Raw genomic sequence first — 15,619 nt, forward strand, 5'->3', positions numbered from 1 at the left:
AAACCTCTCGTCCAAGTGAGTAAGGGCACCTTTTCACAAATGAAGACCATACAATAGAAGAGGACAGAGATGGACGAGCAGGAGCCAGAAGGACCTGGACCTGGCAAGAAAGCAAGGAAAGGCCCCCATCCCATCCAAGATGGGAGTTGTGTTGAATTCTGCGAGAGAGCTGTGCCAGAGATGTGGGATCAGGAGCTCCTGAACTCAGAAAAACATTGCCAACGCTTCCGGCAGTTCTGCTATTACGAGGCTGATGGGCCCCGAGAGGTTTGCAGTCAGCTGCATGGAATTTGCAACCACTGGTTGAAGCCAGAGATGCACTCCAAGAAGCAGATGCTGGACCTGGTGATCCTGGAGCAGTTCCTGACCATCCTGCCCCAAGAAATACAGTGCTGGGTCAGAGAATGCAGGCCGGAGACCAGTTCCCAGGCGGTGGCTCTGGCTGAAGGTTTCCTTCTGAGTCAAACAGAGGAGAAGAGGCAGGCAGAACAGGTGAGGGCTTTTCTTTCCAGGTATGTTTAATTCAAGGGACTATATCTGACCTTCTCCTAAAGCTTCTCTGCCTGATTTTGTCCAAGAATTAACCATCCAACTGGGTGATTTAAGAAGTTGCTTCAGCAGCCACTTCTGAGGAATTACTTATCACTCCAGGTAATTTGCCAGAGTTGAAGGAAAACCCTATAAAGTCTGCTGATAGAAAGGTGCAGAGTCTGGGAGTGGCTGCTTTGGAGTTTAATCTGTCAAGAGCAATTTTCTATCCAGATACGTCTTTTACAGTTGGAGGCAGAGGCGCACCATGGGTAAATGGCGCCCGGAGACAAATTGTCTCCAGGATGCCCCCCCAGGCTCTGCCCCACCGCCACCCCGGCTCTGCCCCCTGATGCCCCCAGGTTCCAACCCCCCACTGACCTTGACCCCGCCCATGTCACCATGGACATGGGCAAGGTCTAGGGTGCCCACCTCCCCTCCCCCTGACGGGCTGGGCTCCCTGCAGCCAGGCAGCCCCTCCGCAGTCTCTTCTGGACTGGGGAGGGGAGGGGAAGGAAGGGAGGGGGAGTCCAGGGGGTTGGGAGGGTGCTTGGAGGGCACGCAGAAAAAACCAGCTACATGGCAGCAGGACATCTCCTGGTCAGTGGGGCCAATTTTGGCACTTCCCCACGCGACCACACAATAGAAGAGTGAGCCAGGGTATCAAGGGGTACCCCTTGTCCCTAGGTAGATACGCTACTGGTTGGAGGCTTTCTACATTCTCAGGTTATAATCCATTTCCCCCTCTGGTCTTAACTCTAGTTGGGATCTAACTTCATTTTTTGTAACTGGATTTTTGTGATATGTATGTGATGTAACCATTGTATGTTGTTTAATATTCTATCAGTTTAGTATTGCATTAGTTTAAAAAATTGCTCTATCATTTCCCAGCTGAACCTAATTGGTTGAGAGTTTCTCTTTCTTGATAAGGTGGAGAAAACTATTTTTAGACTGTATATAAGAATTGCTGGTCTAAAGGTATTTTCTTGGAAACTCATTTATTTTCATTTTTCACTTTAATTGAGCTGTGCAAGCATAAGATATATTGTTATTGCTTATGTGTCAGGGGAAGGTTATCTATGTGATTGGGATGTGTCCCCAATTCAATGTAACTGCTTAAGACAACAAATCAGTGCTGCTAGAAAGATGTAGCCAGCCTGCTATAAGTAACCACTGCCATCTGTGCATTCTTTCGATCTTTACTTTATGGCTTCACATGCTTTGTGGACAGCTAGGTTTCCCCTGGTACCTCTGTCCCATGAGAAAATAATTACATCCATTATCTCATGAGGCAGGAAGCCAGGTAGCTCTCTCACTACCTGCCACCAACCTTGGGGTGCCTTGGCTCCAAAGACTGTTTTTCACAAATTCTTGTGAAATGGGAGGGGGGCTTTCAGCAGGGAATAAAGGGGACTCTGAATACCAGTTTCATCAGACAAGTATGGTGCTTCAATATCTCATCAATAAATGCTGCTGATCAATACTTCAGAGTCTGTTTATTGGCTTAGGTTCCAAGACCTAACATTATGATTTTCTTACAGATAAACAATTGAAGCCCTTTGAAGGGATTTTCAGAAGCTAGCATTATCTGGAAACCCAGCAGGCATTTTGCTTGAGTTAATAACAGCTGCTGCTCTGATGCCCTAATAACATAATCTACAACAATTGTAAATTAAGCATTGTAAACCCAAAGATGTTTTTTTTGCTTTGGTGTTTTGCTTGTATTTACACCAGCTGCTATGCTGATTTGGAGGCTCCTTCCCTGATTACACAACATACATTAACTGTAAACTCTATACTGAGAAGTTTAAAAAGATTTTGATTTCAGTACTGAGAAGCCTGTAAAGATTTTGCTTGTGAAATTTATTGTGTACTTTAACTTGTAATTTACCTTATTAAGCACTTTCAAGGCTCTGTGTTGAAACCATTTATTTCTTTAAGAGTGATATTAACTCTAGTTTGTAATTGTTTCTTGTATTGGACATTTAACAATTATAACAGTATAACTATGTTATAAGAATTTTTTCTTTATTGTTGACACACCCATTTTGATTTGGTCATATTTGGTGCTATATACCGAGTCTGGGAGTGGGGCAGGGTCCATTCCTTGATGTCTTTTGTTCCATCTCTTATCCATCTCCCTCACTGCTGTTTCAGATGTGGGATCCATCTGTGAAGATGGAAGCTGAATTCCCTGAGATGGAAAGAGGTCCATTGGAGGAAGAGCAGCTGGCCAAGACCCAGGAGTATGCCCAAGATGACTTCTCATGTGGTAAGGTTTCATTGTGCCTGATGGGATTGGAGCACCCACTGAATTTTATGGATAAAGAGTTCTATTCAGAAAAAAAATGAAACACTTCTTCACACAACTTGTGGTCCTCAGTCTTATATTCTTACAGTGAATTGGGCCAAAACTTTGACTACTTAACTCGCATGACTGGAGCTGGGAATGAGCAAGTAGAATCATTCTACAAACCTGAAAAGGACAGCAAACTTGCAAAAAAAATGAAATCTAAAAAAAAATTGAAGTTTTAAAAACCTGAAAATGATAAAAAGAATCACCATTGCTATAAACATCAGTGTCCCTCAGTGGCTGTTGCTTGGCAACCACAGCTTTCCAAGGTTTGTTTCTATTACTAAAAGCAAGGGACAGGGCCCTTTCCAGGCATGTTTTGGCCTTTGAGGAAGGATTTTTTGGGGCCAGGTCTGGTTAGCATTGTCAGCTCCAGGGGAGATTTTGTGGTTGAGGCTGAGGAGGGCAGGGTTTGGGGAGGGGAGAGCCTCAGATGAATACAACTATTCCTCCAGGGCAACAGATCATCTGGCGTTCCGTTGTAACTCCAGGGGATCTTGAGCTTGCAATGGGAGATTGACATATTTAGGCCTGACAGCAAACTCTGGGTAGAACTTGATACATCCAACTTGCCCAACTCAAGTAGTCCTGCTTGCTCCTGTTCAATATCAGCCATCAAATGATGTAGCAGTTGCAACTTCAGAGAAGGGTTTGGGAGACCTAGGTTCAAATTTCCATCTTGTGGAACTTCAGTGAGTGATTTTGGACCATTTGTGCACTTTCAGCCTAGTCCACATCACAGAGTTGTTGAGTGGATAAAAAGGAGGAGAGGAGAAGAATGTAATCTGTTTTGGTCCACACTGTGGAGAAAAGTGGGGTAAAATTAGATAAATTGAGCTGAAGATGGGAAGGTGGTGCGTGGCTGAGAAAGAGAGAATGAGAAAGGGAAGAGGGTATGGGGGTTTGCCAGAGAAAGGAAAAGAGGATATAAAGTGAGGGAAGCAGGGGAATGTGAAGTACCACACCCCGCAAGTCCTTCAGGGTTCCCTACCATGCAAATGGGCCTGCCTGGTGGCCAGAGTTTTCATAGGTAGAGGAGCAAATAAAAGTAAGCTGGCTGTGAAGGAGATGTTTGCCAACTCCAACCTAGGAAATTTGTGGGGATTTGAGGGGTGAACTGTGGAAAGGACCTCAGAAGGGGTCCTCCCTCGAAATCAGCCATTTTCTCCAGGGATATTAGGGCTGTCAACCTCTGAATGGACTCTGGAATCACCTGGAATTACATCTGCTCTCCAGATGACAGAAATCAATTTCCCTGGATAAAAAAATGGCTGCTCTAGAGGATGGAGTCTGTGGCAATATACCCTCCCTCCCCTCCTTTGCATGCTACCCATCACTCCTTCCGCCCCCTCACTCCCCTTCCCTTGCATGCCACCCCTCCCTCCATTAGGGTGGGTGGGCCATGTCCAGATGCCATGCCCCCTCCCTCCCCTCGCATGCCACCCCCTCCCCTCCCTCCACTATGGTAGGTGGGCCATGTCCAGATGTTCAGCCCCCTCCCCTCTCTTGCATGCCGCCCCTCACTCCCTCCCCTTCCCTTGCATGCCACCCCTTCCTCCCCTCCCCTCCCCTCCCTCCCCCTCCCCTCCCTTTGCTCGGTTATCACACTCCTAAGGCATTCACCCACCCTGCTGATGTTGCTTCCTAACCTCATCCTACCAAGATTTCATCCCCAAATCTTCAAGAATTTCCCAAATTGGAGGTAGCAACCCTACAGGGAGAACGAATCTCTTTTAACTGGGAGATCTGTTGTGATTGCAGGAGATCTTCAGGCCCCACCTAGAAGTTGGCAACTTATACAAGCATTTGAGGACTTTTATGTCACTACAGGGAGCGTATCCCCATATGGGAGATATGAAAAAGATATGCATTATAGCATCCCTGATGAAACTATGAGATGGTGGGTGTGTACTCTGGACGGCATTTTCTTGGGAGGATTCTCTTATGAAGATTTATGAATCTGTTTCTGTAAAAGAGACGAACATTCAATTTGACACTGATGCCCTTCCCTGAAGAAAGAATATATGCAAATCGCAATACAACTAGGCAACCCTGTAGTGCTTGGACGTTAAAAACTGGACTTCATATTTCTTTTTTGTATTAGACTGTACTTATCCTTGTAAATCAACTGTGCTTCATTTATTTTCTGTTTATTACATGGTGGGTTTTTTTGTCCTTTAGTGACATCTGATCATATGAAGTTAATATTACAATACATTTAAATGTTTGCTGCTAGATACTTCACATATATGTTTGTGGACTTTTAATTCTGTTCATAATTTTGAGTTGTTATCTGCAAGCGTTCTTCTTGTGCATTCAGTCCTTTTGTTTTTCCATTATCTACCTGGGAGTTGGCAACCATAGAAGAAGAGAAAGAAGCAGAAATAGAGGAGAGAGTATGGGAGCATTTAGGAAACGGAAAGATTAAATAGTGGCAGAGGGTTAAATTAGATGCCTCCCACTATTCCTTGCAGGTACCCAGTTCTGTTCACTAACTGTGATTCTAGTAAAAGAGGACTGGACAAAGTCATGGAGGCATTTCCTCACATTGATTACAATATTCATATCCCACCTTTTTTTCCATGAGAGTTTGACCCTGGGGTACCACTACGAGCAGTGATTTTATAGGCAAGCCTCTTTGTGGGGTAGTTTGCCATTGTTTTCCCTGGCTATTCTTTACCCCCTAGCTATGAGCTAGGTACACATTTACCGTCCAAGAAATGGATGGATGGATGAGTTGACCATGAGCCAGCTGCCAGGATATCTGACCCACAGGGGGCTCAAACTCCTGACTGTGTGAGTGGCAGTGCAAGCACTTAACCACTACGCCACACGGCTCCTCCTCCTCCATGAGAGTTACTCAAGTGCAAAAAAGAAATGATAGACAAATTTTGGCTGAGCTCTTCAATCTTGAGAATAAACAGAGCCTCTACATTCTGGGGAGCATGCTCTGAAATCCAGTTCCTACGTACCAGGGGTAGGGGCAGTGGTGGGATTTAAATAATTTAACAACTGGTTCTGGTGGTGGGATTTAAATAATTTAACAACTGTTTGTTAACAAGCACCATTTTAATAACCGGTTCTGCGGAACTGGTGCAAACTGTCAGGATGGCTCCCTTCCATCAGGCTGGGGAAGGGGAATTGGTCCATTAATTGGTCCTGACATTCTGGCGTCAGCCCGTCTCCCACCTGGTCAGTTGGCCTCTGGCCTGGCTGGGCTTCCATCCTCCTAGGTGTGAAGTGGTTCCTGTCTTTTGTGTTCCTCTCTTTGTTGCTACACTGAGGCTGTGGCGCCTTGGGCCAGGCTTTGGGGGGGGGGGATGTCGAGGGCATCAGAGATTTAAGATCTAGCCCATGGTTTGTCCCGCAGAATTGTCTATGCTTGGTTATGCTTTGGTTGCCAAATAAAGCCTACAGTTTGAAAACTACAGTTTCTTTATTTTGGGACTGAAGTCTAACACGAACCTGCTGAATCCCACCACTGGGTAGGGGGAAGTTTTGTTTTGTGCTCATGCTTTCCAGGGTATCTGATAGCTGCTGTGGGAAATAGGCTGCTGGTCTAGGGATGCCATCTCCAGCTCCTTTGAAGAGGGGCTTAAGGCAGATGTGATGTCACATTATGTTTTGTCTGGCCAAAACCCTGGACGTGATATTAGTGAGTCAGTGGATTCTCTGGGAAACTCATTGATATTACTCTCATTTTGCAGATGCATTAAAGTAACATCTGGGGTTTGGGCAAGTTGCCATGCAATGTCATTTTCACCTCTCTTTTTTCTCACATCAGCCTAGACTCAGGGGCATATGCAAAGGCCCAGCCAGTGGGAGAAGGGCATTCCTGCGCCTTTGGTCTAATCCAGCACAGGTGCTCTCAGTTTTTGAGTTCCAGAGTTTAAAGGAGAAGTTTCAAATACCACAGAAGTCTGAAATGTATAAGCAGAATGTATAGCCTGCCCCTCTCCCAGGCTGATGGATACTTTGTGCTTCTCTTCTGCCTCTCTCACAAGTGTTACAATTCTTTTTGAGTTTACACAAGGCTAGGTTACACTGCCCTGGGATCGGAGTATGTGTGAAACATGATTCACAAAAGCAAATAGAATAGGAAGTGGAGGCTAATATACTTTCTTCCACTTTTCTCTCCCTCATAGTCAGTCAAGAGACAACGTTGTTTCATTTTCTTTGTGGAGGTGTGGAAATAGCTGCTGCTCTTCGAATCCAGGTAGGGGAGATGAGCAAAGGAAAGCCTTTCTCAGGAGGGGTTTCTTCCTGAAGTTGGTGTTGAGGAGCCCAGGCAAGAGGCTCTGAACACAATTTCTTATACACATGCTGAGCCCTCCATCAGGAACCCCCCCCCCGAGCCCCCCTCCCTTTCTGGGGTGTCCTCTCTGCCTGGTATGATCTCTGATGAGGGATTCAGGCAGGTTTTTTCTTTCAGTCTGCAGTTTCCTTTGAGGAGGTGGCTGTGTGTTTCACCAAGGCAGAGTGGGCCCTACTGGATCTGGACCAAAGAGATCTCTTCAGGGAAGTCATGCAGGAGAACTACAGGAGTGTGGCCTCTCTAGGTAAGGGTTTTTCATAGCTGGCTAAGGCACAAATTGCTGCCTTTAGGATAATGTGTGAATCAAAATCTTGAACAGCAATCCATTCTTTTCAGCCCTTCCCCACTTCTTCCTTCATTTTGGAGGCCTTGTTATGGAGGGGTGACAGCCAAAACAATCTTCAGCATAGCCAATCAGAGCAACTGAGAAAGTAATATGATTTGTACCCTGCAATGAGATTCTTTAGGGTGTAGAAAAGCTGGGTATGCAAACCTTCTTCTTCTCTTCTGTTTAATCATCAATAATTGATTTAAAAGAGGTTTACAACAATTAAAGTGTGAATGGTGTGGAAACAATTCTTTGCCACGAGTCTCTTTTAAGGTACATACTGGGAGTTTGGGATGGGGTACGCAGGATATAAAAACTGCTGACCCAGTGGGGCCTGGCTGTGGATAAGGTATGACCAGCAGCCCATTTTTTGGGGGGTGAGGGGAATAGATCTGATAAAGGGAATACACACTCATTAATGAGCAGTATCTGATGGGTGTCTTGGTTTGTTGTGCAGGTGTTGACTGGTCCTCTTCCTTCCTTCCAGCAGAACATATAGAGGAGAGAGTTGGGGGATTCCAGGGGTTCTCTGAACAAAAAGTCAAGGTTGAAGACTCCAAAGGAAACTTCAGGAATGATGGACCACAGAGAAAGGAGGGAAGCCACACAGACATGAGGAGGAATAAGTCCATTTCATCCCAAGGAGAAGGTTTCCATGAAATTCCTTTTCTGTTCCAAGGTTTTCATGAAATCCTAGTCCAAGAGGAAGAGTCAACCAAAACAAAAAGGAACAAAGGCTTCTGTGCTAACCAGAGAATCTGCTCCAGGAAAAATGAAAATGAAATTGTGGCCTTTGGAAAGACCGTCCATAAGAACATGAATCTTGGTAAAGGGCAGGATTTCTGTGAAGTAATCCACATAATGCAAGAAGGTTATAAGTGTTTGGAGTGTAGAATGGCCTTCTCAGATCAAACCCAATATGAGATCCATTTGCAAATGCACAATGGAAAGAATACCCATCAATGTTTGGAGTGTGGAGAGAGATTCCTTTGTGGAGCAGAGCTCATTAGGTATCAAAGAACACTTACAGAAGAGAAACTGTGTAGCTGCTCAGACTGTGGCAAATGCTTCTCAAAGAAATCAGACCTTGTTCAACCTCAAATGATTCATTCGGGAGAGAAACCATTAATCTTCTTAAAAAGTGAAGTGACCTTCTTTGATGGAAGAAAGGGCAATGAACATACTCTGAAGCACAATATAATGAAGGAACATAAATGCTTTTATTGTGGAAAATTCTTCAGATACAGATCACACTTCCTTGTGCACCAGAAAATACATAAAGTAGAAAAACATTCTCAGTCCTCAAAATGTGGGAAAAGGTTCAGTAAAAATGGCTGTCTCAAAATGCCTCAGATAACCCAGAAAGGGAACAAACCTTTTGAATGCTCAGAGTGTGGAAAGCGATTCAGCCACAGTGGCCATCTTGAAACACATCAAAGAATCCACACAGGGGAGAAACCTTTTCAGTGCTCTGAATGTGGAAAGAGATTCAGTGAGAATGGAAGTCTTCGAAGACATCAAAGAACTCACACTGGAGAAAAACCTTTTGAATGCTTGGAGTGTGGAAAGAGATTCAGTGAGAGTGGAGGTCTTCAAAGGCATCAAAGAATCCACACGGGAGAGAAACCATTTGAATGCTCAGTGTGTAGAAAGAAATTTAGTCAAAGTAGTCACCTTCAAATGCATCAACGAACCCACACAGGGGAGAAACCATTTGTTTGCTCACAGTGTGGAAAGAGATTCAATAAAAATGACTCTTTGCAAAAACATCAACGAACCCACACAGGGGAGAGACCATTCGAATGCTCAGAGTGTGGAAAGAGATTCAGTGAGAGTAGCAGTATAGGAAAACATTTAAGAATCCACACTGGGGAGAAACCTTATGAATGCTCACAGTGTGGAAAGAGATTCAATCAAAGTGTCTCTTTGCAAAAACATCTAAGAACCCACACAGGGGAGAAACCATTTGAATGCTTAGAGTGTGGAAAAAGATTCAGTGAGAGTGGCCATCTTGCAAAACATCTAAGAATCCACACTGGGGAGAAACCTTTTGTATGTTCAGAATGTGGAAAGAGATTCAGTGAGAGTGGTCACCTTTACACCCACCAAAGAATCCATACAGGAGAGAAACCTTTTGAGTGCTCAGTGTGTAGTAAGAAATTCAGTCAAAGCAACCATCTTCAAATGCATCAAAGAACCCACACAGGGGAGAAACCTTTTGCATGCTCAGTGTGTGGAAAAAGATTCAGTGAGAGTGGAAGTCTTCACAGGCATCGAAGAACCCACACAGGAGAGAAACCTTTTGAATGCTCAATGTGTAGAAAGAAATTCAGTCAAAGCAATCATCTTCAAATGCATCAAAGAACTCACACAGGGGAGAAACCTTTTGCATGCTCAGAGTGTGGAAAGAGATTCAGTGAGAGTGGACATCTTCAAAGGCATCAAAGAACCCACACAGGGGAGAAACCTTTTGAATGCTCAGTGTGTAGAAAGAAATTCAGTCAAAGCAATCATCTTCAAATCCATCAAAGAACTCACACGAGGGAACTGCGTTAGAAGCAGTCGGCTTTGGATTTGGTCGAAATATGAAAGGTTTATAGCAAATGTAACTCCATTATTGTTCTCCCCCAATTGAAGCTTTTACTAGAAAAGAGGTAAATATGCAAGAAAAATTGCCTCCTAACAAAGAATTGCTGTACCTCCAAGATGACAAATGTGAACCTATGTACGATTATAACATATAGTTAAAAATTGGTTTCATTGCTATCAACTTCTAGAAATGTTTAAAGTTGATTACAAAAATGCAGGCTTTTCCACTCAAAAGATAGATTTGGATATAATTTATGAACAAATGATGATAAACTGATGACTAAAATGTATAAGGTGTTACTGAATTGAGACACAGAAGACAAGGTAGTTAAGTTTGAAATGATTAAATGGGCCAGAAATTTTGGTAGAAACATACAGGTGGAACAGTGGGAGTAACTGGAGGAAAGATCTAAAGTTCACAGCATGTTATAATTTGAAGGAAAATAATTACAAAATAATATATAGATGGTATTTGATGCCAAAAAAATTGTCAATGATGTATAAAGGTATGTCTAACAAATGCTGTGCCGACAACAAGAGAGGTCTTTCATATGTAGTGGGTGTGTAAGGAAGCTACACTTTTTTTGTAACGATATTAAAAGAAATACGAAAGATTCTGAAGACAGCATTTTTGGGGGGGAAAACCCTAAGGCTTTTTTTTTTTGGTTAGGACTCATGGGAGATGATATTCCTAATCAATACAGATCACTTTTTATGTATATGAGTACTGCAGCAAGGATTCTATAGGCACAAAAATTGAGATACGAACAAAGGAGGACCAGATTTTGAAAGTCACAGAATATGCAGAAATGGCAAAACTGACATCTCATAAGGGACAATAATATGGGAAACTTTTTAGAAAACTGAAATTTTATTTGGAATATCTTTTGAAAACCTATTCAAACAAAAAAACAAGAGCAGGATTTGAAACCTAAAAGAAAACAGCAGAAATGCATTAGAATATTAGAAAAACAAAAAAACTGATCTATTTTTTTAATTATATGCATGAATTTAAATTTTCAATTAAAGGTGAAACAGCTGGGAGTTATTGTAGGATGCATACTGGGTTGTATTTTAGTATGAATTTTTTTTCTTTTTGTTGTTTCTGATGTTGCTTGCATGTGTCTGTTTTATGTGAGAAAAAAATTAAAAATTATCATTTTAAAAAAGTAACCACACGGGGAGAAAATTTCTGACTGCTCATAGTGTGAAGAGTTTCAATTGCAGTAGCTATCTTCAAAAATATCAAAGTGCGTGGAAAGAGATTCAGTTGTAGTGGCCATCTTCATGAACATGAAAGAACCCGCACAAAGGAGAAACCTTGTGAATGCTCACAGCATGGAAAGAGATTTAATCAAAATGACTGCATCACATGGGGGAGAAACCTTTTGGATTCTCAGAGTGTGCAAAGAGTCAGTAAAAGTGGCTATCTTGCAAAATATCTAAGAACACACACTGGGGAGAAACCTTTCGAATGCTCCAAGTGTGGAAAGAGATTCAGGGAGAGTGGAAATCTTCAACTGTATCAAAGAACCCATAGAGGGGAGAAAACTTTTGAATGCTCACTGTCTGGAAAGAGATTAGTACAAATCTTGCACAGTATCTCTGAACACACTTAGAATAAACCTTTAAAGTGCCTAGAATGTGGAAAGAAATTTAGTCAGACACAGTTGCAAAGCATTTAAGAAAGGAGAAACAAAGGATAAACTTTATGAAGGTTCAGTGTAAGTTCCCTGTCCTTTCTTGAGTTAAGACACCCCAAATTGATCTCCCATCTTCTCTTAGTTCTTTTGGAGGGCATCCCCTTGAAAACTGAAAGTGCAATGACGGAATCTTTGTGGTATGCTTGAGAAAGTACTTCTGCTAGTCATCTGCAGCAGTGGCGTAGGAGGCTAAGAATTCAGATTAGCCTGTACACTCCCACACACGCCAGCTGGGTGACCTTGGGCTAGTCACAGCCTCTCGGAGCTCTCTCAGCCCCACCTACCTCACAGGGTGTTTGTTGTGAGGGGGGGAAGGGCAAGGAGATTGTAAGCCCCTTTGAGTGTCCTGCAGGAGAGAAAGGGGGGATATAAATCCAAACTCTTCTTCTTCAGAGCACATTTCATCATGGAGGCAGAATGTCACAAGGACTTTTACATACTCCCCTTGGTTCCAAGGCACAAATACAACCACATCTCTACTTCAAATAATATTTCATCAAACCAAAGTGAGATCATTTCCAGTTTAATGGGCAATCTCCTCTGAGTCATCAAAACAGCCCAACATGTGATTGAATCAAACAGATCCAATCCTTTGAAAACTTCCCCACCTTGTAATGTCAGGTATCATTTGCAATTTCCTGCTGAATTTTTAGGACCATAGAGTCATAAAATTATAGAGTCAGAAGAGACCATAAGGGCAATCCAATCCAACCCCCTGCCATGCAGGAACACACAATCAAAGCACTTTGGACAGATGGCCATCTAGCCTCTGTTTAAGAACTTCCAAAATAGGAGACTCCAGCACCCTCAGAGGCAGCATATTCCACTGCATGTTCTTCTACCATCAGGAAGTTCTTTCTAATGTTTAAGTGGAATCTCTTTCCCCATACACCATGTCCTAGTCTCTGGAGTAGCAGAAAACAAGTTTGCTCCATCTTCAGCATGACATCTCTTCAAGTATTTACATAGCTATCATGTCACCCCTTAATTTTTCTTCTTTAGACAAAACATACCCACCTCCCTAAGTTTTTCCATAGAGCAAGGACTCCAGACCTTTTTCCAGCCTTCCTCTGGGAACACTCCAGCTTGTCAATATCCTCCTTGAATTATTCCCCCCTTGACCACCACACTACCCACCCCTACTTCCAGGTAATTAATGAATAGGTTAGAGCGCACTGGTCCCAAAACAGATCCTTGGAGGACACCACTCCCCTCTCCATTGTGAGAACTTCCCATTTACACCCACCCTTTGCTTCCTGTTTCTCAACCAATTTTTAATCCATAGGAGGACCTCCCCTCTTATTCCTTCTAGTACTAGAGAGAATAGACTGAAGGTTATAGAGGCCCTTTCTGCACTGCGGAAAGGACGCCCCTGCACTAGCAGGAATTCTGCCGGTGGAGGGGTGGGAGCCGTTCACACGGGAGCGTGCGAGCGGCCCCCACAGAGGCCGGCGCGGGAGAGGCGGCTCCGCACGGAACCGTCTCTTTCCCGTCCCCCCCCCACTCACCTCATCGCCTTCGTCGCCCTGCTGAACTCCTAAGACCAGCCCACGCTGCCCTCCGACCTCCAGGGGTCGCAGGACAGCGAGGGAGGGTCTCAGCAGTCCAGTAGAGCGACGCAGGATGACGAGGTGAGTGGGAGAGGGATGAGGAAAACAGTGTGTTCCCGGCGGTGCTGTTCACACCGCGCCGGCGGGAACGCGCTGTTTTCCAAAAACCTCCCTCCAGGAGGGAGGTTTTTGGAGGCGGCCTGACGCCACCCTGGGGGTGGTGGAGGGGAGCCAGGTCAGCGCTGCTGCGTTTTAGCAGCGCCGCCTGTGTGAACGGCTCCCTGGAGACGGTGTTTTTGCAGTCCCCAGGGAGCCGTATATGGCCCGTGCGGAACGGGCCAGAGAGAACTGAGTGAACAATTCAAAAACTCAGCAGTGAGGAGGAAAAAAACTTAAATAAGCACCTGAGGGGCATGAACCAAAGCCTTAGATGTCTCAACACTAACGCACAAAGAATGGGTAAAAAACAGGATGATTGGAACTCTTGACACGGCATAATATAAATGATATAATAGGCATCACTGAAACCTGGTGGGATTAATCTCATGATTGGAATGTAATAACTGAGGGGTACAACCTATTCTAGAGAAATAGATCAAATAGGAAAGGCGGTGGAGTAGCACCATATGTCAGGGATAATTACACTGTGAGCAGGTCCATGACTTACCAGGATTAAAAGGGGACATGACAGCTGTGTTTAAATATTTGAAGGGATGCAAAATTGAAGAGGGAGCAAGGTTATTATCTGTTGCCTCAGAGACTAGGATACAAAGTAATGGATTCAAGGTGCAAAAGAGAGTCCACCTAAACATTTCTTTCTGTTTCTGTTTCTTTCATGTACTTTCTGATTGTCAGGGCTGTTCAACAGTGGATTTCACTGCTTCAGAGAGTGGTGGAGTACCCTTCTTTGGAGGTTTTTAAACAGAGGCTAGATGTCAGGAGTGCTTTGATTGTGTGTTCTTGCATGGCAGGGGGATGGACTTGATGGCCCTTGTGGTCTCTTCCAACTGTATGGCTCATTCCGCACATGCAGAATAATGCACTTTCAAACTGCTTTCAGTGCTCTTTGAAGCTGTGTGGAATAGCAAAATCCACTTGCAAACAGTTGTGAAAATGGTTTGAAAATGCATTATTTTGCGCGTGCGGAAGGGGCCAAAGATTCTATGATACTATGAAAATCTAGCAAAGGTATCAAGTTACAAAGCCAGGTTTTCTCTCACCAGATCTGTAAACTTTAATAGAATCTTACTTTATTTTCTCTAATTCCATCTATGCATGAAGAAAACAAACTGTTATGCTAAGCTAGAAACTAGTTATGTATCCTCAATGCAGCCTCTCTGACTTCAGGGTCTTGTAAAATCAAAGTTCCAATATTAGTTGAGGTCTGGAAAAGGGGGATTTTTTTGGTGGGGGAAGGAGCTACACCTTTGGATCATCTCTAAATACTTTAGTATACTATTAGAACGGGATGATGACTGCTGATGACATTTTAAGAGGGAATCAGGAAAAAAAACCAGGGTGTTGTGGTGATATTTACTTGTTTTATGAGTCTAAAGTTGGGGGGAGGGACAGGAACATAGAAATATGTTTTGTCAGTTTTAACACCTGTATATTGAATGCAGTAAACCACACAGTGGCTAACGCTGTAATGTTCTCACTGTTTTCAGTTTTTCTACTCTATGCTTTAAACAGCTGTGCTTTGGGTTGCAAATCTCTTCCTTGCAAAGCAACTACTGTGAGGGATGCTCCCCGCCAAAGATAAATGTAATTCAGACCCCAGCTGCTCACCATCCCCACAGCTTGCTTTACTCACAGGACTGTTGGGAGAGGGGATCTGTTTCTGTGTTCTCTGGGTGCTATCATCCAGGTGAAGTTTAGCCCTATTGTTCTTCTCAAACGAGTAAGAGTTTTCAATACATTTGCTTCTTCTAGTGTTCCAGGTACATAGAGAGACTCTGCTCCCAGCAAGGTGACACTCTCTTCTTTTACTTAGGGTCCTGTGGGACTAGATGCAGTCCTGCAGGGCCTGCAAAACTGAGATGTTCTGTCAGATCCAAGGTTGAGAGCAGCAATGGACCCCATCTTCCATCCTTCCCTCCCCTCTTTGTTTCTTTTTCTTTATTATTGTTCCTACTAGCTTTTCTACCCTTTTGATTGGGTGCCCTTATTACATTTGGTGCCACTGGGTTTTATTAATTGGGGTTTTAACATATTTATATTTTAATTGTGTATTTTTATTGGAGCCTAACTTGT

General features: G+C 43.6%; 3 protein-coding genes across 19 annotated transcripts in view; 2 read left to right on the plus strand and 1 right to left on the minus strand.

Annotated features, from left to right (window-relative positions):
• Positions 1-15,619, plus strand: part of LOC125428543 (zinc finger protein 883-like) — a 454,328-nt gene that overhangs the window by 174,513 nt on the left and 264,196 nt on the right. The gene's annotated exons all lie outside the window — the stretch shown is intronic.
• The window catches only part of LOC125428537 (zinc finger protein 436-like), a 774,209-nt gene that overhangs the window by 151,661 nt on the left and 606,929 nt on the right, over positions 1-15,619 (minus strand). The gene's annotated exons all lie outside the window — the stretch shown is intronic.
• On the plus strand, positions 9,087-11,286 carry LOC125428813 (zinc finger protein ZFP2-like). Its single transcript, XM_048489486.1, has 2 exons — positions 9,087-9,111; positions 9,196-11,286. Exon 2 carries the CDS (start codon positions 9,205-9,207, stop codon positions 10,078-10,080), a length of 876 nt encoding a protein of 291 aa, XP_048345443.1. The 5' UTR covers positions 9,087-9,111; positions 9,196-9,204; the 3' UTR covers positions 10,081-11,286.

Source organism: Sphaerodactylus townsendi, linkage group LG03, assembly GCF_021028975.2.
Source record: "Sphaerodactylus townsendi isolate TG3544 linkage group LG03, MPM_Stown_v2.3, whole genome shotgun sequence".
NCBI classification, from domain to species: domain Eukaryota; kingdom Metazoa; phylum Chordata; class Lepidosauria; order Squamata; family Sphaerodactylidae; genus Sphaerodactylus; species Sphaerodactylus townsendi.